The sequence below is a fragment of the Carassius gibelio genome, chromosome A3 (genome assembly GCF_023724105.1).
Source record: "Carassius gibelio isolate Cgi1373 ecotype wild population from Czech Republic chromosome A3, carGib1.2-hapl.c, whole genome shotgun sequence".
Lineage (NCBI taxonomy): Eukaryota > Metazoa > Chordata > Actinopteri > Cypriniformes > Cyprinidae > Carassius > Carassius gibelio.
Genome location: NC_068373.1, coordinates 26,155,962 through 26,168,435, shown reverse-complemented (window position 1 = coordinate 26,168,435; position 12,474 = coordinate 26,155,962). Strand labels below are relative to the sequence as shown.

The 12,474-nt window shown below is 34.1% G+C and overlaps 1 protein-coding gene across 2 annotated transcripts in view; it reads left to right on the top strand.

Annotated features, from left to right (window-relative positions):
* Window positions 1-12,474, top strand: part of gcgra (glucagon receptor a) — a 47,232-nt gene that overhangs the window by 19,344 nt on the left and 15,414 nt on the right. The window contains exons 1-5 of one of the 2 annotated variants that reach the window (XM_052552847.1): window positions 7,802-8,967; window positions 9,333-9,480; window positions 10,485-10,581; window positions 10,829-10,936; window positions 12,106-12,209. In XM_052552847.1, the coding sequence (XP_052408807.1) occupies window positions 9,427-9,480; window positions 10,485-10,581; window positions 10,829-10,936; window positions 12,106-12,209 (363 nt within the window). In that variant the 5' untranslated portion in view covers window positions 7,802-8,967; window positions 9,333-9,426. Of the gene's footprint in view, window positions 1-7,801; window positions 8,968-9,332; window positions 9,481-10,484; window positions 10,582-10,828; window positions 10,937-12,105; window positions 12,210-12,474 lie in introns of those variants that run through there. The other variant, XM_052552838.1, reaches the window with a different exon arrangement.

The window sequence follows — 12,474 nt, the reverse complement described above, 5'->3', positions numbered from 1 at the left end:
ATACAAAAAAAAAATATATATATATATATATATATATATAATATATATTATTTTATTTTTTTTTTTTTTTTTTTTTTTTTTTTTTTGTATGTTAAAAGAGTGGTTCGTTGCAATTTCCCTTTTTTAATGTTAGTGTGTAATGTTGCTGTTTGAGCATAAACAATATCTGCAAAGTTAAGAAGCTGAACGTTCAATACAAACTTTTACAATTCTGTCAATTTAATGCCTACAAAAACGTCTGGTAGGGACTACAACCAGTTACTTCCTGGGTGTGTGATGTCAGATAAACCCTGCCCTCAGGAAATGACAGAAAAGGGAACGAGGCCATGCTGCGCTGCTTAAGAGAAGCGGAAGAGAAAACTAGAGTTGCACATAAAAATTTGTTTATATATGAATCACGATTCTGTCTTCTAATGATTCTAATGGATTCACAAGTTTCAAGATCAATGCTCTAAAGCAGCGGTTCTGAATACTATTCCACACATCTCACTGCTCTGCACGTGCTCTGCATCTCTCTCTCTCTCCGCCCCATTGTTTACAATACAACTGAAGCACATGCGCTGTGGTTAAGAGATGCACGCTAGAGGCAGTTTAGCCAATCAGAGCACACTGGGCTAGGTAACTGGTCAGAGCCCATGGCCTATTTCTGAGGGAGGGGCTTCATAAAATAAGGAAAAGGTCAGCGCGTTTCTCAGAGAAGGGAAAAAGCAGTGTGGAGTAAAGGTAAAAAAAAAAAAAAGAAAAGAAAACTAATGGTGTGAGAGAGAAAGCGAGAGAACTTGTATCACCTAGTAAATTGGTTGTTGTTAAGGTGCCATGATTGAAAACCTTTTCTCAGTCATTGTCCTTGTGAACAGCTAGCTATATAAAGAACCTGAGTCTGATCTTTGGAGAAAACAATGTTCTCAAAGTTCAGAAGTTCAGAGGCACAGGTTTGCTGTTTGGAAAGGAAGAATTGTGTCTCTTCAGTCATGAACATTTCGTATTTTTTAATTCACTGAAAGCCACTGAGTTTAAGTAAATGCTAGTAAATGAATGAATTAAGTAAATGCTAGTAAACATTGGCTGATACAAGGATTCTGAGAACTGAGAAGTGTATATAAACATTGTACATTATGACTTTGTTTCTTAACACACTTAAATACATTTTATTACAATGTCATAAAAAGTTTTGCTTTAAAGTAAAGTATAAAAATGTGGTTTGTCATGCTTTAACCTGTTAAATGTCACCCCGTCCCGTATACGGGACGCCTACGTTGACTATACTATATTACAATCAAATCTAATCTAATCTTGACAAACTATATATCGTTGGAAAGGTCTAAGACTCCCAAATATATATTTTACCAATATTTTTTGTTAAAAATTATGTAGGAAAAGTAATAGATGAATTTATGACAAGAGTGCACCCTCAGAAATCTACATTACAAAAGGAGCTTTGACCTTTGTTTAAAAAAAAAAAGACTTCCTCGTTGCCTTTTTCTCTATCACATTTTAGAAATCATCAGAAGTTATATATCACTTGGAAACATAAAATCTCAAAATTCATCCTTCAAAACCCATTTTAAAATCAGACATTGCATTACCATGTAAATGGTACATCAAAATCATGTTACAAAATGTTTTCAGTCATGAATTATACAAATTTATGTTTGGAAGTTCATAGAGAACTCATAGAGAAATAACTTGATTTTCATATAATCTGCTTGAGTAACATGAATGGTTTTTGCATGTGCAGATTTTGCTGCTCCAGTGCAAGGCTGGAGGTTTTAGCATGATGCTAGGGTGTTATACAAGTGAAAGTGACTTTTTTATTGTGCTTACTGGCTAAAAAGGTTATGAATCCTCCACCAAGTCTCTGTGATATTAAAATATTTTCCAAAATAATCAGTCACAGCATTTAAAAAAGCAACATCATAACTCTTCTTGACAACCTGCATGATTTGGGGCATCATTCTTTTTTGTAGCACAATCGCTCTAGGTCGAGTTTAATACTTAGCATTAGTGATTTTGAAAATCCCTTTATTTTTACAACATAAATCAACATTGTAATCCGCCTCCACAACTGCTTTAGCCTGAGCTGTGTTTTCGTGTAGGCGTTTTACAGTGTTGACTTCTGTTGTAAATGTGTTCGCAAAATTATGCTCAAGCTAACAAAGCAAAGAATCATATGAACAACAATTTAAATGTTTTTGTGGGCTTGTTCTTCTTCTTTTCTTTTTTTTTTTTTTTTTTTTTGGCAAGGCATGCTTTTCATAGCTGAGGTTATTTCAGCATGAAGCAATCATGCATGTGTCTGCTTGTCCACTACATAGTCAGATATCTGTAAAGACACAGCATGATATAGTTGAAGAAGTGAATGATTGAAGATTATAAATGAAAGCTCTTTTCCAAAACCTAGAGTGCTGAATAAATAAAGTAAATAAAAGCGGTCCCAGTATGGAACCTTGTGGGACGCCAATTTTAAAATTTGCAGAGAATTATATAAAACACATAATTCTCACTGTTAATCTTCTTTCCAATTTTATCAAAAGCTGTACTAAGATCCAATCAAAACAGACTTACTGTATGCAGACCTATGCCTGCATGCTATTGGTCAAACTACTTAGTAATACTATAGGATAACAAATCCAAAACTTGGACATTTTGGTCAATTTAGAAATCCCAGCCTGGACATGTTGGGGAAAAAAGTGGATGTATTGTCACCTTATCCAGTATGGTGGATTAAGTCTTAACGCATCCAATAACTACAATACAAATTACTAAAATGTATTTTATTTTGCTGAACATTTATGTGAAATCAAGTGATTCTATTGTCAAAGAGTCATTACCTATATAGTGATTTCCTAACCAGTTACTTTATTTGGAATGTTGCCTTTGAAGACAGCAGACAGTAAATCAGCTCAGCTGGTTTTGGAACAAAGCCATTGAGTCTCATCTGTGGCATATTAGACTCAGTGTTGATAGAAATGACATGGTGGAGTAGATTGAGTCAGCAGTAGTCTGTGAGTATCGTTGCTGACACAGGCAAAGTAGCAGTGACATTAATCTGAACCAAGATGAAGTGACAGCATATGGAGTGCGATGTGACGGGTGTGTGGCACTGGCACTCTCAGACATTTCCTACTGCCTTCCCCACTGGCATACAACTGTGCCAACATGCTGGTTCATGACATTGGCATCTCTGAGCCCTCTGTGAGCTTCTAATCAGATCTAACCGTCATGTCTCAGTGGGAAAGATGTGCTCTGGGAACCACACTTGTTTTCTTACCCCAGTTAAATGGAGTAAAATGTTATAGTGGGACAGTGTTTTGGGGTCACATTGTCTAGTTGGCTGATATTGTCTGCATGCTAATAGGTAACACTTTAGTATAGGGTCCAATTCACACTAATAACTAGTTGCTTATTAGCATGTTTATTATTAACATATTGGCTTTTTATTAGTGCTTATAAACTACATATAATGCATGACATCCATAATCCTACCCAATACCCTAAACTTAACAACTACCTTATAAACTATTAATAAGCAGCAAATAAGGAGTTAACTGAGACAAAATTCATAATTAATGGTTAGTTAAAAGTGAGAATTGGACCCTAAAATAAAGTGTGACCCTAATATCTTATTGAACTTCAATATGTATTTGTATTGAAAAAATGCATACATTTCTTCAACAAAAGTCTGTCTTGAATGAAAGCCTGTTTTAATTCATGTTTTACTTTACTCTTGCTGTAATTTAAATCTTAAATATATTTTACAATTCAGACTTTTCATCTCAGAATTTGTAATTCGGCATAAAAAAATAAGATTGTGAGATAGACTTCTAAAATAAATGGAAACATCAGCTTTCAAACATCAAACTTGTCGAGTATTTGTCCTTGTATAAATGTCAGATCTCAGTCTGTTTGACTGCTGCTGTGGTATTAAATATTCCACTAATGAATTTGCTCAGTTTTGACTGAGCCCAGATCACACAAAAATGGCATGGCTGTAATTACACACGTGTGTTCATCCACTCTGCCTGCACTCTTCAGATGGGCATGAGAGCAGCCCTGCATTGTGCGCTTTAGTCAGAGAGGTTTGTTTTCGCTGTCATGACAGTAAGTGATTACGTTTTGCAAATGCCAGAATAAAAGTGAGCCCTTAAATACAAAGAGTTAATGGTCATTTTGTGGCACTTGTAAATTATGAGTGTATGCTTGATGCATTGCCGCTTTGTTCACTTAAGAGACATTCATATAGCCCTTTGTAATTACATTCTCTGTAGAATTTAAACAGTATTCAACAATGAAAACTGCTGGGAATAAAAACCGGTGCTACAATGGCAATATTGACTGATTACTGGAGCACAGTTACTGAGACCACTTCATGTTATTGGTCACATTTCATATTATTGTGTTCATGTTTATAGCTGTTATTATTCTACTCTACTACTCTTCAGACGTTTGGGGTCAGTCATTGTTTTAAGATATTAATACTTTTATTCAGGGATGCATTAAATTGATCATAATGGACAATAAAGACTTATTAAATTGGTAAAGTGCTTGTTAATAAATTATATTATTATTTCTTAACTAGCATTACATTTCCTTGAATAGCTACTGCTACTAAACAAATTAGCTTTTGTCATTCATGTTAATAAATAATATATATATAATGATATAAATAACTACTAAATCCTTCTGTAGTTTGACTTTAGAGATCACAAATATGTACATGCTGATAGATATAGTGTGAATGAGCATCTCAAGTGCTAATAAAGCCAACTGTGTGATTTGCTTTGTACAGTATTCCAGTGTTAGCGCTATCTAAGGCAACAATGGGAGGAGTGAATATTTAAAGTGCTTCTAGTGTACATAAACTTTCCTGACCCACTAGCTGAATTTTAATTTGTTTAAGAAGCTCGTAACAAGATTGACATGTCACTCTAATTCATGTATGAAATGTCTAAACTATTATTTGTAAACAGAGCATTCTGGTAACAATTTATTTCGATCGTCTATTTTAGACATTCCGTTTACTATAACTTTGCTACTGCATGTCAACTAGCAGTCATTAGAGTATTAGTGGACTACTAACACTTTATTTAGATGGTCCTCCAGCAGATAGTCTACTGACTATAAGTAACTTTGCAAGTGGATCAGCTTATTCTACTAACCCTAACCCTAACCAAACAGTCTACTAATGCTGTAGTGAGAGACATGTAGTTGCAAATTAAATAGAATTAACCCCTTTACGTGCAAACATCGCCGACAGCCCCAGTTTATTATTGTTTCACTTTCACAGCACATTAAACATCACTGTCTTACTTCATCTGGACAAACTGTGCATCAATTGAAAGTTTAAAGACTCTAGCTTCGATATTTGACCAATATTTTGATACAACATTGTTGCCGTGACCGATATTTAGTGATTTATGTCAGAAGTGCAAAATAATAAATCCGAATTATGCCACATTTTGAATAGAAATTCACAACTCACTTATATTCAGTCACGTCAGCAGCGGTTTATTTGTGTTCACATAGACTCACTGAACAGCGTCAATAAGGATTTATAGACCAAAGATGCATATCTGCGGAGATATATGGATATATTTACTGATGTTTACTTCATATTTCTTCAGACAGAATCATCATTTATATTCATTTTCCACGGATTTACGCGATCTGATGATAAACAGCCTCTCCCAGTGATCTGTGTGTGTGTGTATGATGTGCTGTCAGCTCGTGCTGTGTGTCACTCAGACTCCGATTGGGCCTTCCCAATGTCAATCTTAGAGTGTCATATCTGGACACCGCCACATCGTGTCACATGCTTCCTGCACACTTCCTGGTAGTTATCTGGCCAAAACAACACTGAAACACCTCTGTACACACGAAATATCCGAATAATAAACCCGCGATTACGATAGTAAAACTTGGTATGAGAATTTCTTGAGATCTGGGGCATTTTTATAAAAAAAATCGAAAATGTACATCGGAAATGCTAACTTGTGCAGCGATGAAAAAGGCTACAAATAACATATTTTTACAACAGTAAACGACCAAATTCCACTCCTGATCGCTAAAGGAAGTTATTATAAACACTCGATCGGGGTTTAAAGTGAGTTTTGAGTAAAAGTGTACTAATAATTTCATAAATTGTCTGATGTAGCTTGATGCTAACGTTAGCTCCAATGCATTTCTTCTTCATAATGCATTTTTTGTCTCAATAATTCACGTAAGGTCGTAAGAAAATGTTTTGTTGTATTTTTATAGTAAGACTTTTGATAAATAAGGGCTAAATGCATACTGAGACTGAAGTGAGATCGCTGCTTTGTTGCTTTGTAAAGCCTGAAAAACCACAATAAAGGCTAATAAAGGTGGAATAAAAATAAAAAAGAATAATGATAAAATAATAATGCGGATAACGTTTCATACCTGGCGGAGGTGTGAAAGACTCGTTTGGTGAGAACAATACAACAATGAATCGGGGAGTTTTGCAAAGCCAACACACACACAAAACACACAGCAGTGTTTACATGTGAGATCTTACAGGGATGACCAGGGCCATAAATCAATCTGATTAGCCTTCTCTAAAAACACACATGACATGGCCTTAGAAAATATTTCATAAAATTCACAGTTTTACAGATTAGATTATGAAATTTTTTATGAAGTTTTGGAAGACTTGTGGCTTTAGCTACACTGTGTTTTCAAACTCATTTCCTACATCAGCAATTTTTAAAATACATTTAAAACATATGTTTTTAATATTTTTATTTTTGTTTTAATGTTTGAGCTTATATATCTCTATTATCATAACAGTCTGAGAGATTCTGATTCCTGAACAGTAAACTTTGAAGTGTCAGCTTTGTGAACAAAGGTTGATTATGTATCTAGTCAAAAAGAATCATGAGCAGAAACCTTTTTATTTTGGGTATGTAATTTCTGTCTCCATGCCAAAAAAAGGGGGTTACTAGTAAGGGGTTAATTGACATGTAGTTGCAAAGTTACTTAAAGCCTTATAAAAGTGGATTACTTAAATAAAGTGTTACCTCATTTTCTACTTGCACTATGACAGTGAATGTGGAGCCATGCATTGAAGAAAAAATGTTGTACACTGCAGATACAAAAATATTTAGTAAAATTGTAAATAAAACAATGACTATTGGAGTATGCTTTACAAGAAAATCAGTCTTTTTTAGTTTCATGTTTATTTCAGTGCAATTTCTTTGTAATTCTTTGTGTGAGAATTGTTTTAAAGCTGTTATTTCCAGTATTTTTTTTTTAAGTTTTTTTTTTTTTTTTTTTTTTGTAAAAACAAGTCATTGTTTTATTTATTTAACAATTATGAATGCACAAAACTCTGAAACAGCATTTTACTTCCATAAGGTTTAGTGATGATTAAAAAAATATAAAGAAATTGTTGCAAAACATTCTGAGAGCAAAGGTGGTTTAAATTGTCTATTTTAGAGGGTGTCAGGCAGTAGCAGAGCAACATTGAGTTTAGACACAGATGTACTTTTTTTTTTATTTTATAATGTCAAATTTATGTATGTTTAATTCGATTAGATTTTTTTTTTCTGGATCAACCGACTGGTGTTTCTATTTGTTAGTCTTTTGTATTCACCACAATAAGCTAAGTGTATCTGAAAGCTTATTTAAGTGCCTGTCCCAGCCTGCCCAGAGACTGGAACAGAATGGAATTTGAAACGTTTTAGCCAAAAATGTTTCCATGGTAAAGGTGTTTTTTGCAGAAACGTTTCAGATTTCGTTCTGTTCTCCAACTACGGCTGAAGTAGGGGTGAGATATGGATCTATAACCAGGTGAGTAACTGTTATACTACACTTTGGGATGCCAACACGCAGATGCCTAGTGAGTTACCTTGCTGATGACAAAAAGTTCATTTTTGAATGAGCTATCCTTTTTATGTGCAACTTATGTAGGCCTCTTTCTTAGATTTAGAAAAGGATTTAGTCTGTATCTGTACTGTGATCATATCTGTTACCATCATGTTCTGTTCTAACATCTCTCTCTAAACCTCATGAGTAATTGAGCTGGATGTGGTGTATCCTGCTGTCCACCACTATCTGTTTTATCACACAAGCAAGTGCTCAGAGCAAAGACAGGGATGTGGTCAACAGTCTGTGACCCTCCTTTGCCCAGAGGCTTCTGCAGAAAAGCGTGCTGTTTTTATACTGTAGATCAGTAGTCCAGGTCTTAATTGCACTGCAAACATTCTTTGTTCTTGTATGCTATCCTGATTGCACACATTCAGCAAACAGTGAAATGAGCTTAGGGAACCAATGAGGCTCACACTGCTTGCATTATTACTCAACATTTTGTTTGCAGCTTTAATCAGCAGAAAAACTCCATCAGGGCTGTTCCAGTTCCTGGTCTTGTTTTAGGAGTAGGGTGGGGGAATATGACCTAACTATCGACTTACAATCCAAACTGTATATATTCATTGCTTGAAATTTAGCCAGAAAATATTTTATGCATTACATAACCATGCAGTAATGCCTATTTTTTTAAATAGTTTTATTAGATTTTTCATTCATGTTTATTACTTTTTTACATTTGTTATTTTATTATTATTATTATTTGTTTGTTTATTTGTACAGGGACAGAGCACAACAACAGTGTTGTGCCAGAGTTAGCTATAAAGCTAATTTGCATCTGCAGTCCCTGGGCAGGATGCAAAAAAACACTATATTAAGTGACAAACAATACAATACATATAATACATACAATATCACATACTACATTATATATATAAAAAACAAAAGTCAATGATCACTTATCTGATTTTCCTAAAGCCATACTTTAAGCATAGTTTTAAAACTTACAATTTAAAGCAACTCATGTTGTATATCAACAATATGTTTTTTTTTTGTTTTTTTTGCTACTTTAGAGCCCCCTACAGTTCCAGAGTGATCAGAATGATTCTTATCTTATATCTCAAATTATATGTCTGACTTGAGGTGAGGTGGGATTTGAGTTATAAATAACAACAACAACAAAACTTAAAACAGAAGCGTTTGATTTCTATTTTAAAGCTCCAAGTAACATATCAATATTAAGATTTTAATTCAGTTGCAGCCCATTTAGTTAAAAGTTACATTATTTATTTATTTTTTTAAATTGTAATAATATTTTACTATATGTGTGTGTGTGTGTGTGTGTGTGTGTGTGTGTGTGATATATATATATATATATATATATATATATATATATATATATATATCTCATCATAACGTTCTATTTATACATCATAGCTTTATTTGAGTGTCTTCTTTGCATTGCTGTTGATAATCTATTGATCTCTTTGTGTCCTTCTGTGCTTTAGGCTGTGTGATGATAGCTGAAGCCTTCTTATGAGGTAAACCTATCTGTCTGGACCTCCGGCTCCCTCCCAGTGCCAGCAGCAGCAGGACTAAGGGATGTCACAAGTATTCCTCCTTCTGACCCTGCTCAGTTTCTCCTCCTGCATCCAGGTCAGAACAGATTCCCCTTCCTCTCTTTCTCTCTCTCTCTTAAGGTGACCAGATGACCGTGAAATCTTTTTTCCATCATCTTCAGTTACACAGGAGCTCATGTTTGTTACGTACTTCTCAATATTCTACAGATGAAGCAGTAGTTGTGATTCTTTACATAATGCTTGCGTTATATTTCTAATGTCAGTTAATCACATATCACATTAATAGCAATCAGACCAAAGCCAAAACTAATTATTAGGAAAAATGGTGCTCTGTAACTCCAAGACATAGCAAATGGCTTGTATAATCGGGACTGTCCTGATCTTATCTGGACATCTGGTCGACCTACAGTCTCCCGAACACTTAAGACTAAAGTACATCTTAAAATGTCAATTCATAATTACTTCTATTGTCTTTGAAATATGGTTAAAGTGTATTGTTGAATGTGCTGACTAGCATAAATACACTTTAATATACTTTGATGTCATTTTTTATTGAAACATGTATGGCATCTATTTCAAATATTTATGTCACTTTTTACCCAATTGTGAAGTTGCAATTTTGTACATCTAAAGTATACTAATGTTTAAATGTGCTAAAATGATTATCAAGTACATTAAAGTACATGTGTTAAAATGATTATCAAGTACATAAAAAAATGCTTGTTAGTCAAATTAACATCAACACATCAAAATAAAAAAACATTTAATTTGATGTTATTACAAAGTGGACTTTTTAAAAGTGTCTTAATAAACAATTGTGAACGTCTGTGTGAGTGTGTGTGTGTGTGTTTATAGATATATAGATATAGATAGATAGATAGATAGATAGATAGATAGATAGATAGATAGATAGATAGATAGATAGATAGATAGATAGATAGATAGATAGATAGTCTGTTAGTCATCATTTACTTCCTCTAGCTAACTTATTGTGTTTGTATTTGTGTTTAAAAAAAAATAGTATTATAATACTTAATTCAATGTACCTTTTCATGTGGTCTCACTAAATGGCTCTTCCAGGTGTCAACTGCTGCATCCCTCAAAACATTGATGGCAAGATGGATAATGTATCGAGATGAATGTTTTCGAAATATTAGCAGAGAACCGCCGATGACCGGTGAGTTGTTCAGCATCCTTCCACAAGTAATGGCTGGAGTTGCAGTGACGGTCACAGTCTTGTGTAAGGTCAGCGGGGGTTTTTCATAGACCTTGTTGACAGCCATGATGAAAGTGCAAGTGTTGTTAAGGGATGTATGCTGGAAAACGCTGCTGAGACCTCTTATTAAGGGTCATGTCACATACTTATCCTGTCCAGCACTGCAAACAGACCAGAGGAGACTTTTACATGAATGATTGTTTTCCAGGTCTTGTGTGCAACAGAACATTTGATAAGTATGCCTGCTGGCCGGATGCCCTGCCCAATACTACAGTGAGTGTGGCCTGCCCCTGGTACCTGCCCTGGCACAAAGAAGGTAAGACTACTGGAAATATAACATGCACTTTGATAACATTTATAGCTCATATTTCATTCCAAAATTAAAAGAAAGAAACATATTTTTGGATTATTGAGACTTTACTTAAATTGTGACATTTACTATAATCACAGTTTAAAGGAATGGTTCACCCAAAAAACGAAATTTTGCTAAAAATACAAAATAAATTATGATCAAATTATTTGCTCATCAATGGTTCCTCTGCAGTGAATGGGTGCCGTCAGAATCAGAGTCCAAACAGCTGATAAAAACATCACAATAAACCACATCACTCCAGTCCATTCCATCACTTAATGTCTTCTGAAGTGAAAAGCTATTTTTGTGTAAAAAAAAATAAAATGAAATTTCTTGCATATTTCTCTCCTGATTCAGAAAAAATGACTTTTTTTTACTGGAGAAAGTTTTATATTAGGGAAAAAGACTGAAATACTTTTATGGATTTTTTTTTCTTACAAACATGTAGCTTTTCACTTCAGAATTTGATGGACTAGATTCATGTGGATTATTGTAATGTTTTTATCATCTGTTTGGACATTCTGACGGCACCCATCCACTGCAGAGGATCCACTGGTGAGCAACTGATTTTTTAAATGTTAATCTTTGGTTGAACTATTCCTTTAGGATTTATTTACATTTACAAGCCAGTCTAGGACATTTTCCATTTAAAAGTTTATGTTTTGTTTGTCAGGTTCCTAAAACTTGATTAGGCTTGAAATATGATTTTAGCAGTTTCAACAGTCAAAAGACTTTCTAGTAGCACAATCCTAATTCAGAAGATTAACAATTGTTTGTGTTATTTAAAAGTTATTTATGGCTCATCATTTAATCAATCACAATTATACACATTGCCTCGATTACTGACATTGCATAAAGTAAGTTTAATTTTCTTTATGCTAAATACAAATATGTAAATTATTTTCATTTTGAGGTGAAATATTATCTGGGCATGTAATGACAGGTTGCACATGATTAAGAGTAAATGCATATCCATAATTGTGTGAAAAAAAGTGCTATCTGTGGCTGCACTTGAAATGATTCTCTTCTTTTAGCTTATCTAATTTAACACCATGCTGTATTCTCCAATGCACATGACTCTTTCTCATGCACCCTGTGTGACCACACAATCTGTGGATGTGTTTGTGTGTCAGTCCGACATGGGTTTGTGTATCTGGAGTGTGATGAAGATGGACAGTATAGCAAACAGAAGAACGCCAGCGAATGTCTATCACATGACCCCGCACAAATCAACATGGTATGTGAGAAACACTGCAACTCTTTTGAGGCTAGATGAATAGGTGATTGTTATATTAAATAGCTGTTAGCTCTTTAAAGATTAATTATGTGTATTTTTTAATTTATCCAGCATACTGCTGAAAACATTTATCAAAATAGAATTTAAATGTAATAGCACAATAAGTATACTGAAATACAATAGAATTACAATGTGTTCAATGGATTGAACTGTTGTTTGACTTCATACCAATTGTTCAGCTGACAAAACATCTTTCCAAAGACTA